The sequence below is a fragment of the Hippoglossus hippoglossus genome, chromosome 15 (genome assembly GCF_009819705.1).
Source record: "Hippoglossus hippoglossus isolate fHipHip1 chromosome 15, fHipHip1.pri, whole genome shotgun sequence".
NCBI lineage: Eukaryota > Metazoa > Chordata > Actinopteri > Pleuronectiformes > Pleuronectidae > Hippoglossus > Hippoglossus hippoglossus.
In genome coordinates, this window is record NC_047165.1 from 16977040 (window position 1) to 16995420 (window position 18381).

General features: G+C 42.3%; 1 protein-coding gene across 3 annotated transcripts in view; it reads left to right on the forward strand.

Annotated features, from left to right (window-relative positions):
• Positions 1-16938, forward strand: part of disc1 (DISC1 scaffold protein) — a 44683-nt gene extending 27745 nt beyond the window's left edge. The window contains exons 11-14 of one of the 3 annotated variants that reach the window (XR_004616272.1): positions 6290-6536; positions 7586-7621; positions 8642-8686; positions 13024-13100. Coding sequence is in view for 2 of the 3 variants with exons in the window: in XM_034608659.1 (XP_034464550.1) it covers positions 6290-6536; positions 8642-8686; positions 13024-13147; positions 15883-16088 (622 nt within the window). In the remaining variant the exon portion in view is untranslated. Of the gene's footprint in view, positions 1-6289; positions 6537-7585; positions 7622-8641; positions 8687-13023; positions 13148-15882 lie in introns of those variants that run through there. The other 2 variants (XM_034608659.1, XM_034608660.1) reach the window with 2 other exon arrangements.
• The last annotated feature ends 1443 nt before the right edge of the window (positions 16939-18381 follow it).

Sequence of the window (18381 nt, forward strand, 5' to 3'; positions counted from 1 at the left end):
ACACCTTGCATTTCACCATATTATTAGCACCTCCAGTCAGCTGGTGTTATTTGAGATGCTGCGGCACGATTAAGGTGAAAGATTCCCATCTTTGATTTTCTCACGAACGTGTTACTTTGTGTTCATGGCTTTTGTGTAAACTCAACATGAGAGGCACTGACATGAGGCGACAAGTGAAAGTTTATTTTGTTTTTGGAGAGTTCCGAGCCAAAACTAGCAGCTTAGTCTCAAGATATGAGCTGTTTATCACACTCTGACTAATATATTGATATTCAGGTGTGAAGGCTGAAGATGCAGGTGATCCATGGAAAGTTGACTTGACTTGACTTGTTTACTTGAAGCCAGGGCTGGATCCAGGGGCGGGGGTGACATTTGATTGGCCCCTGAAGTGCCCCTGTCCTTTCAGTAGTCTTTAAAGAAAAAAAAATGTCAGTTACTAACATTAAAGAACACAATGTGCTTTAACAAAGTACAATTGTCAAAATATATGTAATGATGTGTGGCTTTGAATCAAAGCTACAGAGCTAACAGTAAACAAGGAATGACATCTTACTGAATCATGAATTGTGCATGGATGTTGGACATATAATGTTCCCCTCTGTGTAAATTGGGGCCCTTTTATGCCCCCGATTCAGAAAAATCTAGATCAGCCACTGCTTGAAGCCTCTCGGATGAGAGGTAAAACGTTGCTTTTTTCTTGAGTAAACACGACCTTGTCCTCACACACATCAGCTGAGCGTATGACCTGGGGCCGGGTAGCATTCACTATATTGGTCTGACGGATTGTGAACCTGCTCCGTGCCTTTTCAGCTAATGGAGAGTCTAAGTGAACCTTCTGGTAGCAGCAGGACCACACCGCTGCTCCCTCGATCAACACTTGTATTTATAATCCCTCCTCTGTAGCTGTATGTGTGCGTACGTAACGCCAAGAGAAAGAGCAGTCCTGTCAGTCAGCAGTCCCACAGGGGGGGCTGAGACACTGCAGAAGGAGTTTGCCTGCCTTTCTCGTCTCCTTATTACTGGGCCGTCAGCAGAGCAGCTCGCCCACACCCTGCCACTGTCAGATGGCGGGCCGAGAGGCTGCCACCAATTAACCCTCGGGCGTCGGGTTCATACCGACGGGCACCAGGACGCCACCATCACAGGGAAGCTTAGGCACTGACATGTTGCCTGAGCTTTCAGCGCACTTAAGCCAGTGCCAGTTGTCCGTAATGAGTTGTGGTTGTTGTCGCTGAAGAGGAGCTTTCACTGATGGATGAAGGAGGCTTTGGCATTTTTAGAGGAATTTATGATTGTTCAACACTGAAACCCCACCGAGAGTGATTTATAAGCATGCGTGTGTGTAAGTAACACACATGTGCCCAACTATGTGTGTGTGTATGTGTGTGCATGTGTATGTCCCTCTCCACTTCAGAAGAGACAAATAACAATGGCATGGCTCACTGGGTGCATCCCCACTATGGCAGAATTCAGAAGCAGTGGCGTTGAGTAGCAGATTAGTGAGGGCAGGGGGGCCGGGCTGGGTAATTTTTCTATTGTCTGTTCGCCAAATGAAGGTTAGAGCCGGGCTGAGAGGCGTGCGTTGGCAGCGTACAGAGGTTGGCAGTCTTTTCAGGCAGGAGATGGGCTGGAAAACAAGTGGCATTCAATTTACGGACGACCTCATCGCTGGGAGAGAGACAGAGGAACGGAGAGGGAGATTAAATAATATTGTCTGGGTGCTTTTGTGTTTGTTTACATTTGATGGAGAATGGAGCAATTTCTCAAATCAAACTGCACAGCAGGAACGCACTCTCTAGGTGGAATTACTGAATATATTCTAGTGGCTTATGTGTAAGTATATTTCTGTTTATAGTATGAAATAGTTTGTCATCGTTCTGAATCACTCAATGTGAGAATCAGTGTTTGTGACAGTGAATCTCCTCCTGGGTTGGAAATCGGCAACGCACAGAGTCAGAGGACATTTCTTCCTTCAAGATGTTTGATCCATCTGATACATACGAAAACACACATCCTGGTCCCAGTCCTGTCAGCTTTGGTTTGTTTTGTGCACAAGATTTGTGGACAAAAGGTTGTTAAAAGATGAGCAAAGTACAAACCGATTTTACTCCTGAACTAACCCTAACCCCTAACCCTAACCCTATTTTGTGTGTCTCGTTGCCCAAATACCCGGATTTCTAACACTAGTGCAGTGCCTGCTCTAAGCCTGCCTGTTTGGAATGGTCTGCCTGCGGTCACCTGCAGTTATTGAGCAGTGGCAAGATGTCGCGAATGGGCTGTTGTGGTGATCGAAAGCGTCACTGATGTTGATGAGTCCCAGTCGCAGCTGCTACAGGGGCTCTGGTCGTCAGTTTATTCAATTGTCATTAATATTGAAAGTATCACGTGTCCAAATCACACCATATTCAACACTGCACTTCCTTGGGCCGATAAGCAGAGAAGTTGTTGACATATGTGAGACACAAACAGACAGACAGAGAGAGATTTCTGCAAATAGCAGCGAAATGATCAGTCGCTTCGGGTCATGAAATATCAACTGGGTCCTTAGTTGTTTAGGAATTAAACGTGAATATTTCAAAGGTCAAAGGTCTTAAATGTGAGTCTTTGGAGGAGAATTCCATTGAAACAAATATATAAAACCTTTTTTTATAATGCTACAAAGAGGTGCTTATAGTTCAACACTGCCATCACCATGGTGGACCGTACTGCATATAAAGCTTTTTACTGTATGGCTCTCAGATGCAGCTGTTTAAATGGCTCTCCTCTGTTTATACACTCGGATCTTTGCATCAGAGATGTAACAAAGGTCGGAGCGAGGGAGAGTAGAAGAGGATGCGTGATAAACAAAAAGGCAATCTTCTCGTCCTCCCCCTGAACTCCTGCTCAGTGACCCCAGCTCTGATGAACACATCCAGGCTCTCCCTCCTCTCTCCGCTGCGGCTCTTTGAAGAGAAAGGGCAGCGCACAAAGAGCACATTCACTCTCATTACATTTTGTCAATGGAATTAGAATCTCTGAATGATTCATTTCTCCCCCGTCACTCTTTTGTCAGTCTTTTTTATAGTGATGTCATTAGAGATGTCCCTCACCGTGCCTATGCAGCTACTGTGCTCAGTTATCATGCAGACAGTTACAGTCATGACAGGAAAACTGTAACTCAGTCTAGTTTTAGTTTTCTCATATGTCCCATTAGTGTGATCACGATATCTACACAAATCTATAATCTCTGACAATTCACTGTTAATTTATCATCTTATAACTTTAATACTATATATTCAGTCCACATTTTGGGCAACATGCTTCAGCAATATTTCCCTTTTTATGTACACTACCGTTCAAAAGTTTGGGGTCACCCAGACAATTTCATGTTTTCCATGAAAACTCGCACTTTTATTTATCAAATGAGTTGCAAAATGAATAGAAAATATAGTCAAGACATTGACAAGGTTAGAAATAATGATTTTTATTTGAAATATTAATTTTGTTCTTCAAACTTTGCTTTCGTCAAAGAATGGTCCATTTGCAGCAATTACAGCATTGCAGACCTTTGGCATTCTAGCTGTTAATTTGTTGAGGTAATCTGTAGAAATTTCACCCCACGCTTCCTGAAGCACCTCCCACAAGTTGGATTGGCTTGATGGGCACTTCTTGCGTACCATACGGTCAAGCTGCTCCCACAACAGCTCAATGGGGTTGAGATCTGGTGACTGCGCTGGCCACTCCATTACAGACAGCATACCAGCTGCCTGCTTCTTCCCTAAATAGTTCTTGCATAATTTGGAGGTGTGCTTTGGGTCATTGTCCTGTTGTAGGAGGAAATTGTCTCCAATCAAGCGCTGTCCACAGGGTATGGCATGGCGTTGCAAAATGGAGTGATAGCCTTCCTTATTTAAAATCCCTTTTACCTTGTACAAATCTCCCACTTTACCAGCACCAAAGCAGCCCCAGACCATCACATTACCTCCACCATGCTTGACAGATGGCGTCAGGCACTCTTCCAGCATCTTTTCACCTGTTCTGCGTCTCACAAATGTTCTTCTGTGTGATCCAAACACCTCAAACTTTGATTCGTCTGTCCATAACACTTTTTTCCAATCTTCCTCTGTCCAATGTCTGTGTTCTTTTGCCCATATCAATCTTTTCTTTTTATTGGCCAGTCTCAGATATGGCTTTTTCTTTGCCACTCTGCCTAGAAGGCCAGCATCCCGGAGTCGCCTCTTCACTGTAGACGTTGACACTGGCGTTTTGCGGGTACCATTTAAAGAAGCTGCCAGTTGAGGACCTGTGAGGCGTCTATTTCTCAAACTAGAGACTCTAATATACTTGTCTTCTTGCTGAGTTGTGCACCGGGGCCTCCCACTTCTCTTTCTACTCTGGTTAGAGCCTGTTTGTGCTGTTCTCTGAAGGGAGTAGTACACACCGTTGTAGGACATTTTCAGTTTCTTCGCAATTTCTCGCATGGAATAGCCTTCATTTCTAAGAGCAAGAATAGACTGGCGAGTTTCACATGAAAGTTCTCTTTTTCTGGCCATTTTGAGAGTATAATCGAACCCACAAATGTGATGCTCCAGATACTCAACTAGCTCAAAGGAAGGCCAGTTTTATAGCTTCTCTCACCAGCAAAACAGTTTTCAGCTGTGCTAACATAATTGCACAAGGGTTTTCAAGGGTTTTCTAATCAACCATTAGTCTTCTAAGGCGATTAGCAAACACAATGTACCATTAGAACACTGGAGTGATAGTTGCTGGAAATGGGCCTCTATACACCTATGTAGATATTTCATTAAAAACCAGACGTTTCCACCTAGAATAGTCATTTACCACATTAACAATGTATAGAGTGTATTTCTGATTAATTTAATGTTATCTTCATTGAAAAAAACAGTGCTTTTCTTTGAAAAATAAGGAAATTTCTAAGTGACCCCAAACTTTTGAACGGTAGTGTATATATATTATAACTGATAGTGTTTATAAATAGGTAAATAAATTCAGTTAAAGGTTCAGTGTGTAGAATATAGTGACATCTAGTGGTGAAGTTGCATGTTGCAGCTGAATACCCCTCACCTCACCCTCCCCTTACAAACATTAAAGAGAACCTGTTGCAGCCTTCAGTTGTCATAGAAACTCAAAAGGTGTTTAGTTTGTCCAGTTTGACGACTATAACAATTCGTACAATTTAGATGAAACACACTAGGGAAAACATCACTAGGATTATTTTATATTCAATTTCTGCCAATAGATCCTTTCACCTAAATCTTACACACTGGGCCTTTAATAGGTTTCTATACTGTATATGCTCCTTCATTGTCTTGCTTTGAGTTTGTGAAGACACATCAGTCTCATGTCTGTTTTGACCTGCAGCCAGGGCGTGATTAGCTTAGATTAGCTTAGCATAAAGACTTAATAGGAATTAAGGGGGAAGCAGCTTAACCTAGCTTTGTCAACAATATACCTGCTAACCCCACCAAAGTTCACTATAACATGTCCTATCTCATTTGTTTAATCTATACGCTGACAGACATGCATGAGACAACATGTTTTGCATTTCGGTTTGTGTAGAGATTTAACAACCGAGGGCTGGTGAACACTGCAGGATAATCAGGCCCATTTTAGACCCGATTCGCAGGAGTTCCCGATTAGAGGCCAGTTGGAGTCGATTATCTGCCAAATAATCCTGAAGTGTGACGGGTTTACAAAATAATCTTAATGCTACCGATTGTATCAGAGCCTCCCTGATCTTAAATAATAGATAATTGGCACAGACACAATCCTGAGCATAAACCTGCACTAGCCAATGAGAGCAAGCTGACCAGGAAGTGTCACCAACCGGATGTAGCCAATCTTATTCCACCTTCTCTTTTTAGTTATTTCAGTTTTGCTGCAAAGTCACGTTTGACCATGCAAGTTTCTGTGAGAACTTAAGTCTCTGGAATCACCACTGTGAAACAATTTCCTACAATCGGCTAATTATGAATGTCTAAATTATTTTATGGTAAAAACATTTTTGAATTATATCTAAAACTTTGATTGTATAAACATTTTCATAATTATTTTATCTTTATTATATATAAAGTATAATCTTACAAAATCATTTGGTATTTTACTGTGTCATGTTTTTAATTTACCTGTTGCACCGCTCGGTACCATAGAGCCTGACATTGTGTTGTATTGCTTTGTTCAAACATATTGTATTACTTTGTATCATACTTAATCTTTTACTGCTTTGTGTTGTATTTTGTGTCTTTTATTGTTTATATATTTTACCAGGCTGGTCTCTTTCTCTGTGCAGTTGTGGCTGTCCAGGTTTGGAGCGGATCTGGGAAGCGGACCTGGAAGCGTGTCACCTGTTCCTGCGAGGCCTCCAGCTGCGGACCCCCAGCTGCAGTGGACCGGTGGACATCGAAGACCTCCCCGCCGCCGCAGTTTATCCTCCAGCCCAGCCGTGCACCAAAGAGGAAGAAGACTGCGCCATGCTGACTGCTTTAGGGGGGCGCTGGTGTCCTGAGGCCAACTTGCAGAACTCAGAGTTCACCAAGGTAACACAACAATGTCTTGTAAACAACCCCCAAGGTTCTGTATTATTCATCAGGATACCCGTGCATGCATTGGAGAGTGCATAACCGATTGGTGTGTGCAGTTGGAGAAGATACATATCTCCAACATAAAAGATTGAGGTTTTCAATCGCTGAAGTCATCTTTGCCACGGAGAGTTCAAACGCACGTTCACAGACGTTTGTTTTTTTCACCATGGTGTGAAAAATGATGTTGCCAGCTCCAACAGTCTTACCACCTAAGTGGAGAGGACATTTTCAGAGCTGTCGGAATGTAAAAGTCTGTCAGCAAGAGTGAGATGAGTGGTTATCTATTAGCACGTTTGCTCGGAGGCATTTCGGAAGCAGGAAAATGTGGGCGTGAGGGAGGCAACCATTTGGAAACATTTTGGCTTCCTTCAAGAGTTTCATTTTGCAGAGCACAGATTTAAGACTGTTTCTGCATGATTACGTGCATTTAGAGGGAATGCACGTCTGTGTGTGTGTGAGAGAGAGAAAGAGAGAGAGAGAGAGAGAGAGAGAATTCGAGAGAGAGAATTCCCTGTGTTGCTCTCAGTGAGCTGAGGTCCACTGCCTCAGGGCCGAGTCCACTCATTCTCTCCTCTCCTCACACTTTCCCCTGCCCACATAGTCTGACACACATGTCTGCGATGGGAACAAAGCCAACAGATCCAGCATTAATAAAACTCAATAGCACACTTGCTATATTTTGCCTCACAGATTGTGATTTTGCTTAATATTTGCTGTTTTTCAGCTGTAGTTGAGACTTATTTCAGAATAGATTTAAACGATTTGTGAGATGTTTGTCGATGGTTTTAACCGGCGCAGCTCCTCTTGCATGTATTCTTTTCATTGTTGTGTTTAATTGTCCCACTTTGGTGTAGTCTCTTTAACTTCTCGCAGCCGGGCTTTGTGCATCCATAAATAAACACTTTGCATTGACGTATTCTGCCCCTGAACACATTCTATAAACTGCATGCATCCATTTCCTGCTTTTCCTTTGTTTCTCTCTGCTTCTCTTTCTGCTCCCAAAGCCCGGCCCCTCCTAACATTTCTCCGAGAGCTAAAAGGTGAGACTGCCAACCTTTTTTTTTTTCTCTCAGTACTTTGCTCTCTATTGTGTTTGTCTTTGTTCCAAGCTGGAAATTCTACAGCAAAAATATTCTCTATATTCTCCAAAAATACATTTTATAAGTTTGAGAAATAGGCGGAGATCATTGGATATTTGTGGAGCTTTAGTGCAGACGGGCTCACTTCAGAAACTTCTTCCAGAAATGTGTCATTATATTGCTCACAGAGAGAATATCTGGCGTCCAGGGACAGAGAAGCAGAAACACACCTTAACTGTAAATGCTCACAGCGTTTTACATTTGGTAAACAAACATTAATTTTGCAACTAACTCTGATATGTTCCTTTTGAGAAAAAGAGAAGAGATGGAGGATACAGTGGATGATTTGGGGATTTTTTATCTACAGATAATTTTATGTAGAAAATATAAAAGAGAAAAACTTCTTTTACAGATGTGAGTGTCTTTGTCTCACGGCAGCAGAAAATAGAAGCTGATCAGTTTAATGGCAGAAAACATTTTAACAATCTGCACGTGACAGATGATATTTGTGTGATTGGTGTCACAATGCAGTGTTTACAGATCTCATATTAGATACGAGTTGTAGATGAAGCACCTGCGTTAACTGAAGAGCAAAGCATCCAATGCTGTCACATGTTACACACAATTTTTAATTAAAAAATAAGAATTTAAACTTTGCTGATTGTTATTGCCTCCTTATGTACTTAACCTAAAGCCACTAACAATATGTTCTCCTCCAATAGGTATAGTAATTAACTCCTTCCACAGTGAAGAATGTACAATTACATTCTTTGAATACTAACAAAGAAACCTGCGGTGCAGATGAGCCAGTTAATCTATTTTCTCCCTGTCACTTTTGGTGATGAATAATTACAACCTTTGCTCATTATGATGATGCAGCACACATACAGTACACAGCCGACATAATTGCAGTCTCAATTATTCATGAGCAGGTTTACGACTGTGTGGCCTCAACATATGTTTCCCTCGTTTTTGTTGCAGAAACTGGAGGAGTTTCTGTTCTGCATGGAGGAGAATCACCCAGAGGTTGGTGACGCTAACACTGTCAGTGTGGGAGTGAATGTTATCAGTGTGAGTGACGTCTTTTTTGCATTGACACTGGGACACAGCCGAATCTATCAGTTGACCTTAACTCAAACATGACCTCTGTCCTCTTTTTTAACTGCCTGATCAATACTGATCTACATGAGAAGCCTGGGTTGCTGTGGCAGACTTGTCTGAGTTTGCACAATGTCCTTTATTTATTCAAGGGAGAGTTTTGCTGAGCATGTGTTCTCCGCTCTGCACCTTCCTGCATTAAATTCATACAATTATACTCTTTCACACCTGGAAGGCAAACGGGACAAGGACACAGACACTTGATGAGGGTGTGTCCCGTGCAAGTTTTCAAACAGTAAACTGTTGGTGGTGTGTTTGTGTGTGTATATGTGTGTTTGTGTGTGTGTTTAATCAGAGATTAACTGTTGGAATTCATCTGCATGTGAACTCAATGCTTTAATAAATTATAATTTTATGCCTGGAGCGTGAGTCAGAGCAAACAATAAAAAGAAAAGTCAGTTGATAACAACCATTTATGAGCATGTGACAGCTTTATAGTCGCTTCCTGGAGCTAATTCCATTCTTAATTTTAAATTCAAAATGTCCAGTAAATTAAATTATTTGACAAATCACTAACACAAACCATGAGTCCAGCTTATCAACTATTATCTTACTATTATAGAGATAAACCTGCACCATTATGACTGAAAGGATTGATTGAGGGGGAGCAACAGTAACTTGCCCACATACGCACATGTATGCAGCCTGGCGACACATTGAATGATGGGAAAACTGATATGAAATGTTTCAATCACAATAAACCGCAATGCATCGCTGCGTCAGATGATATGATGGCTGGTAAATAGTATCTGGATGGTGTTGTGATCGCCTTGTGGAGGAGTTGGATTCCCTCCCTCGCGGAGCATCTGACCTCCTTATCCTTTCCTTAATGACTTTAAGTAAATGATTTCCACTTAGCCGCTGCCAAGCGGCGGCCCTGCTACCACAATGGAGATTGATTGGTGTGCGTGCGTTCGTGCATGTGTGTGTGCAAGTCTGTGTGTGTGTGTGTGTGAGGGGCTGCTCTATTTTCTTCTAATCTCTACTAATTGTTCTTTTATCCTCTCAAGGTCCGTACATTCCCTTCTTCACACTGACCTGCAGAGCCAAACAACAATGGAGACATTAGGAAACTAAAATGGCTTTAAAGGCTTTTGTTTAGACGTGTTAATCAGGTTGTTTTGAGGTAATGTCAATGGATTTAAATCAGCTCTTTTCGAATGGTTGACAAGAGATGATTGCTGTGTCACAGTTGTGCACGATCATTATGCACAGTAGCTACAATATAATGCATCTTTAAATAAATTAGTCATTTATTTGAAATATTATCTATGATGCTCGTATTGTGTCAAGTCCTGTTAGTAGAAAGACGGGGTGAGGTTAATTTCTCGTTTAAAAACAAAAATTAAAGAACATACTGAGTCTAGTTAGTGTGTTTATGGAAGTGGGTCACAGCTACATACTAACAGCTAACAACTCATACTGTTGAATCATTGTAGCCATTAGATTACTAACTACCAGACATGAGTTAATCAAATGCTAGTTAATCTCCTCTCAAGCCCAAAATGAATTCAGCTACTTTATTGTTTTATTAAAGTAATTATGACCTAATGCTCAAACAATATTGTCTCCTAGTGTTGCCCGCCCGGTGCCAAGTGTCGGCCTAACAGCACCCATGTGAACTCATGCAATTACCTGCTTCCTGTTACTCATTATTGCTTAAATATCCATGCATGCATGAGTCAGAATATTGAATCTCTAAATAATTTGCTCAACTTCATGCCTCTGCCCTCTTCACTTGTCTATAACATCAACACGCCAGCACATGTATGGCTGGGATCGCATTGCACAAAATTGACATGATGAAATCTCATGTTTTGTTATTCGTCGAAGGCAGAGGGAGCAGATAAAAGTCATTTGTGTTGTTTTGATCACCAGCAGGAGCACAGTAACAGCTTTTCAATAGCTGTGCCAGATTTTATTCTGTGTACAGTGTTGCTAACAAACTATCAGGGCTCTTTTGTAACAGTGTCATTCTGCACAGAGAGCTTTTGTTTTCTATCTCGCGGCTGTATTGACTTAACAGAAGCTGACTGGAGGCTGTAATGTATAGAATCAATCAGCCAAACAAACACAACACTCTTATCTGCGGAAGATGCCTCTAACCTTGGTAAACAAACAGCTCGGTGATCTATAAATCGACTGTCTTTCTTCTCGGAATGGACGGACAGGGATCCAAGCATCACACACACAACTGAGGAAAGTGTTTGTGATCACTTGTTCATTTACAGTAAAAGCCTCTATATGCACAAAGACAACACGTTTCCTATAAATCTTGCATGCTGTGGGCCGCTCTGCCTTTGAGTCCTTGTTAATTCTTTAATTGCATCAGGGATGACTTGTGCACGCCGCCATGCCTCAGGCCTGTTGTTTTGTTGTACATTTCTTTTGGGGTGTTACATCATGCATAGAAGGAGCTATTTCAGGACAGAGGACCACAGACACGACTTCCCGGTGATTGTTCTGACACCTCTGAGCTGCGGGGAGTTGATATTTCCTACCTGCAGCCATGAGTCAGATTAGACTTACTATGTGTTGTTTGACAAGAGCGCTGCATCTGCGTGCGTGCGGGTGTAAGTGTCTGTTTGCTCGGATGTGTGTACTGTGTGCTCCGGTGCGTGTGCTTGTGTCCTCTGTGCTTGATAAGTGTGAAGAAACTAGGACACGATGTCTGAAAAGGGGCCTGTTCTAATTATGGCCGGCTCGGCTCTGTGAATGCTTTGCCCTCTGCTGCTCTCTGCTCCTCCACCAACCTCCAGTACACACTCAGCTTCGCAGTGTCCTCAGGTGATCTGCAGGTACGCCGCCAAGTGCTGAGCGCACACACACCCCATGGTGTGTGCTGTGTAGATTATGACCTTGGTGCAACAGAAATTTTGGCGTCCTCATATGTAGCCTGTCCAGCTGTTTTCCACTCAGAGTGAATGATTTAGTGTGAGTGAGACGAACTAAGTCCAGGAAAACTCTGAAAGCTCTGACTCATGCTTATTAATGGTGACTTTAGACTCAAGAATATATTCATTATTCATATATATAATATAATATATCTACATATGTATTTGCAAAGTTCTTGGGTGCACTCAAAAAATAATTATGCCTAAAACGTTGACTTTATGTATATTTTTTTACATATTACATTTCCATGTAACTTTATTACACAAGTTCAATATAAAGGTTCACTAAGTGTTGAGTCTGTGTGAATAAATCGAATAACTTGAATGATTTAATTGAATAAAGTTTAACCTATAAATGAATATATCAGTCTGTTTTAAGGCATAATTCAATATTTTGAGTGTTTAAAAGTGTAAAAGTTGTTCGTGCCGAATTTAAATAAGAACCTGTTTGTTGGTTTATATAATTTAAGACGAAACCCAGCAAATGACACAGCACTGCTACAAGTGTTGTTGCACTGTGGCACCGTTCAACATTATTTATAAGTACAAGTTTTAGATTTCTTATGAGATTGTACAAGATGATGGTTGTGACACCATGTTTTACAGCGTGTATCTTTGTCATGTGGTTATGATGTATAAAAAAGCACAGGACGCTCTGGGCTCTGTTTTAACAATCTCAGCACATTCAGCAAGATTTAGTGGAAGTGAATGTGAATGTGCACCCAGTTGTGTGGGAAACTGTCAGATCGGTCCCAGGTTATCTTTGGTTGCAGAACCGTGACAGCGGCCATCTTTGAACCTCTCACAGTGCGACGTATAGGACCAAAGCCACAACCAAAGACATCGCCCTGTTTCTTTTTTGGTCATATTTCATCTAGGACTCAAAATCCGACAGTGTTAACCTGTAGGGCTGGTTACTGAAATCCGGTGATAATCAGACAGTGGCTCCTAATTGGCTGATACCTATTCACTGAATCACTATGCAGAATTTGGTGGTGGGCTATGAACTGGAAATGTTGCTGTGGTGAGACAATTGATGAGTTTGGAACTGGAGCTATTAAATTACTGTAGTTGGGTTTGATTTATTATGTAATTATCTCTTAACAGTTAATATGTTGAATTTCATCTTCCAATTTGCCATAGCAATAAAAAAAGCTGCTCTACCCCACCCTGTTAGCCTGCGTGCAGACACACTTGTGTTAATTTATTCTAAAATACCAGATCCATATTTGTACATTATATTGGAACCCCTGCAGCTCTGTGTGTTACTTTGTACCCATCATTTCATCCCTTGTTTCCTCTTCCTGCCAGGACGGGTGCAGCGAGGCTGAGGCTGCCGACCTGACAGAGCGCTGCGAGCTGATCAGTGACAGACTAATGACCTTGGAAGATGAATTGCAGATGGCCATACTAAACCGGGATCAGGCCCTCACCCATATCCTTTCACTACTGTCTGAATTTCCATGTATCATATAAACTGTACGCCGTGTGTGTGTGTGTGTGTGTGTGTGTGTGTGTGTGTGTGTGTGTTTCTGTCTCCATTCATCCATCTTAGAGACCTAGTTTCCTCAAGGCCTTCACGTCCACGCTTCCTTTAAGGCTGACTGATGTTGGCTTTCGGTGACTTTACCTTTTGAGGAAAACAAAACAAAACACCTGTCTTATCTGACATTATGGGTCTAGTCGGGGAGGGAATCGAAAACAATTGGGGATCAGAGGATTTGTCTTGACAGGCTGGACGTGCCCTGCTGGAAAATGAAATGGTTAAAGTCCAAGCAAGGTTATTAGAGGTCCGGTGATGTGGGCTGGCAGTCAGCATGGGCTGAGATTAAAGTCGGCCGACAGAGGCAGCGCTGCGGCGGACGAAGGAATGTCAGTGTAATGACTCCGCTCACGTAATGTCTTAATGTCCATCCGCTTTCTGACCCTCCCTTCCTCTCCCCCCCCTCCCCCAGCTTCCGTCTGCTCGCTTCCACTTGCCGGTGCGGGCTCGAAGGAAATTACAATATCCATGATAATGACTCACATGAAACTGTTGAGGCTGATTACAGGTCACAATACATCATTTTCCGTGCTAATTAGAACGCTGATTGGAAATAGATTAGTGTGTTTTTCTGGCTCCACTTTTCCCCCTCTACACCGCATGCTTATTAAGACAGATAGAGAAGGTGATACTTCTATCCAGGGATGGAGAACATTTTCCATCTAACTTGCTGGATTTGATTTATTTTCTGTCGCATCGCGTTCCTCTTCTTCTTTCCTCTGCTTTTCCGATGAAGAGGTTTCTTTAGCTGTAGCATCTCTAAAAGCAAAGCGTCACACAATACTTCCCTCACTCCATTCACATCTGATTAGAGATTCACGTCCTCCCCGCTGTCCTGTCAGGGGTCAGTGCAGGCTCCTCCACTGCTGCATGATATCAACGCAGCCTGGCAGTTGGAGATGGACACAGATTGCTCCGCCTCTCTCCACCTCTCCGTTTCCATGTCCTTGCATGTCATTCATCTTGACTTTTTTGAAGTCGAGCCAATCTTTGCTGAGCAGAAAGCGCCACGGACACTTAAGTGCACTAAAGAGACGGAGCAATTTTGTTATTGTGTTGCAGAGATTGAACGCGGGATGACGCTGCTGTTGCCATAGTGACGGGGAGATCAAACCTCCAGTCTCTGAGGGACTTAATTGAATCCCCGCTCTCGATACAAGGAGGTGGATGGACAAGCACAGGGTTGGTGAGGGTTGAGAAAAACATGGATAGGCGAAAGGTCAGTCTTGAGCCACTCTCAGATGTGAACTCCGGATAGTGTCCACACAATTGGGTCCGGACTTTCTCTGGAGTTTAACTTTCACATATGAACAACGCAGCAGAAGATTCCCCAGTCAGACATCACAGAAGTCTGCTTAGCATTGTGGCGAGTGGTGGCCCAGCATGCAGGACGTAACTTATGGATTCCACTGTGGAAATGACATGTTTTTGTTTACAGCACATTGGCACTTGCGTCATTGTCTTTCCAAGTTAGCATCTTCTTCGGTGCCCTCAAGTACAGTATATGACAGCTCTTTTTCACCCTGAGATATTTGTATTCTTTTTTTTCTTTTCATGTCAGTCGTGTGTTAGAAATATCATCACTGATGAGCGGTGACTCCTCTGGATAATCTCCTGCCGTGTTCTCACATGGGCTTAATCTATCATTATCCAGAGCGTATGCATGTGGGCCACTTCAGGTATTCTTATGGCCTGGACAAAATGGATGTGAGCCTAAAGTTTGTAAAAAAGCAAATGTGTCCCGTATATCCCAAAACAATTGTGGGCAATTTGGTAAATGGTGAATATGGAAGAAACAAATTCATTCCACCTTTGGTCCTCGTGGCCCAGATATGGCAAACAGGAGCGGACCACCCCAGTGCCAACATTCCACGCTGTATGTGGGCCGGTTGACAGTGTGGGCCAGATATGGGCCAAAACAACTTTGCTACGTGGGATAAAGCGTCTGGATAATTTCAGGAGATTATCTGGAGTTCAGTGCATGTCTGAAAGCGGCTTCGTGGTTAGTTATAAAGCTTTTCTAACATAATTCTGATTGTCACCGTCCCATTCTGATCATCTTGCCTTAAAAAGTCTTGTAGGACCCGCTGCAGTATTCATGAAAAGCTCTTTAACGGCTGGTTAATTATGAATGAGGACAATCTGTGTCCATTCAGACAGTAAAACGAGCCATCAGGACCCATCTGCCGTCAAAGCCGTCCCTTTGATTTTTCCACTTAAGTCGGACACTCACACGATTAATTTGAGTTTCTAAGCAGGTTAAACAACCCCCCACCAAATGATGACAGCCTCTATCCCGTTTCATTGATGGCTCATGAATTATTTAGCTGGGCAGTCTGTTTGCTTGGGCCCCCCCCCCCCTCACTGCCACCAAGCCTTACAGACGAGATGAGCTCATGAATAGTGAATTGCTTAAATTGGGTATGACTTGATGATCTGTCCCAGTAATCCGCTTGGTGACCAAATTTGAGATGGATGACTTCATCAGGTTACAGCCATTACCATTAGCCACTGAGGGCCACAAGTGTCACATCGTCCCTCATATTTGTCTGCTGGCATGCTTTTTATTTACGTGCACGTGACTGTGTGACTCTCAGCGTCAGATTCTTCCCTAACTCACTCTGCACAGTCCCTGGATAAAGAAGTTCAGGATGTGAAAGCCGCTCTGCAGACCATGCTCGTGCAGCTCCAGGAGGAGGAAGAGGAAGGGAACGAGTTAACAGATGATGACCACATGAAAAATGGGATTGAGGAGGAAGAAGAGGAAGAGGAGGAGGAGGAGGAGGTGGAGGAGGAGGAGGACCAGTACTTCAGTGACAGCTGGGACATTTGAAATGGATGCCTGTAGTGTTTTATGACCACTCACACACGGACCGGCTCTCTGAGACCCTGACCCCGGCTTTGCTGTGGAAGTGACCCCATATCCATTAACTATACAGCCTCCCTCAAAGCGCTTTACAACCAGCCTCTGTGGTACTACAGAAAGTTTCCGCTACAAAGTCTGTGTGACATTTTATCCACAAATAAAAAAAATATGAAGGATTTTTTTTAAATATAAAAACAAAAAATAAGGCACTTTATTGCAAATTTTTGTCGTTCCTAGCCTAAATATGAAAGAGTTATTTAAGCCACTGAGCTGATATGACGATTATTTCAAAGGGGTTACTGGATCCATGTTTTCATTTCATGTCTTCTTTGTGCAGAGAATGTAAGTGTTTTTTTTCCTTCAGTTTAATGTCAAAACTACGACATAGTATTAGGGCCATTTAAGAAAAAAATTATTTACGAGAATGAAGTCCTAATATTACGAGAATAAAGTTGTAATTTAGAGGAAACTCTTAATATTACAAGAGTAAAGTCGTAATTTACGAGAGTAAAGTTGTAATTTTATGAGGTTTATTGAGAGATTTTCTGTTTTTTCTGACACAGGTAAAAGTTATTTATGTAAAGTGCTAAAGCATATAGTGTTACAGTAGTGCATAAAGAGAAAACCATACAGTCAGTGCGTGGACTCAGTAGTGTCAGTTACACACTATCCATTGTTTGCTAATATTAGCCATCATAAATTACCTAAGGAATTCTGTTTCACCAAACCCCCTGGGCTGAATAGATTGATGAATGGTGAGGTGCATTTATTATAAACTTTTAATTTATAAATTATTTGAAAAATATATTTCTTCTTCCAAAATTCACATAATTTGAAATTTCATTCAATTCAGTATTTTAAACAAGAAATCCAAACTAAGGCTGAAATGACTGATGTCACCCTGCAGCTACCAGTGAATTGGACCAAATAATGGACAATGTAAACCTTTTACAGGAAACATTCTTGCACATAAACTTTATACTGCTCATTTTTTTTACTTGTTTTTTGTAGAATTTGACTTTAAGTACATGTCATTTTGTGCATTAAATATCATTTGTGGTGCTACAGAATGTGAGCTAACTTGAACACTTTATTTGTGTGTGTGTGTGTGTGTGTGGAAAATGCAATATTTAGATTTTTGTTTCCTCCCTGTCTTAAAGCAGTGTATCATTGGATAGATGCTCTGTACTTTATATCAGTCACATTTGTGTCTTATACATTTATACATTAAAAGATGAAGGATGAAATATGAGTGGGCACATAAAATAAGGATTTGCAACTGCTGTTTTTTTGTCATTTTGTTTTCTTTTATTCGATGTCAGCTCAGAATACACTTGTTCATTCCACTGGGTGTCACTTGACTTTTTGCCAGAAACCTTTTTTCCTGCTTTCACCCATTAATCCGTTTTTTTTTATTCACTGTGCAGCTTGAAGTGGCTGTATCATACATTTATTCCATACAACATCTCACTAATTACAGCATGTACCATTCAGCCTAATGTTGTGTCCTGCTGTTTTCTTCTTGTATTGAGTTACTACCCCTCTGGTGATTTCCCCTCATATAAAATGTGCGGGCATGCTGCCAGGGCAGTGGTGACATGTAGGAGATATCAATACGGTAATAAAGGTTCTCTAGTGAGCTCTTTGGGGGATACATGGCCCTCTATTGTTATCTCACCTCCGCAGCGGCGGTGTGGCTAATTGGGAGGCGGCCCCTCCGAGCACATGGCGGGGGGAAATGGGATGGTGTTGCTTTGTCTCCATCTGATTCATATTTTTTTGCGGGGAGCAGGGGGCTATTGAGGGATCCGCAGAGGCGTGTCAGCCGTCTTGCGCTCAGGGGTGTAAACACAGCCGTGTGCTCAGGGTTTTTCCACATGCAGCACAATGGGCATCTCTCACATTACCGCCAGGTTGCAAACCACTTGCCAGGCCAGAAGTCTCCACATCGATCAGCCTCGGGCGGCGCACAGACACGGCCGACACCTTCCTGCCAAACACCCCTATACCTCATAATTGAATCTGTGCTTGCGCCATACTGTGCCCCGTGTGGCAGCTCGGCTCATAAAATGGCCACAGAGAAAATGGTTTTCAGTAGACAGGTCCACTCACTGTAGCAGGGGGAGATGTTTTGTAAGGCCCATGTGAAACGATGCACTGTGCAGCGGAGGGTCCTTTGTCTCATCACACAATAATAGTCTTACACATTGTATTATTTAAACCTCTTTTCTTGCCATATATTTTCCATCTGCCCCTCTCA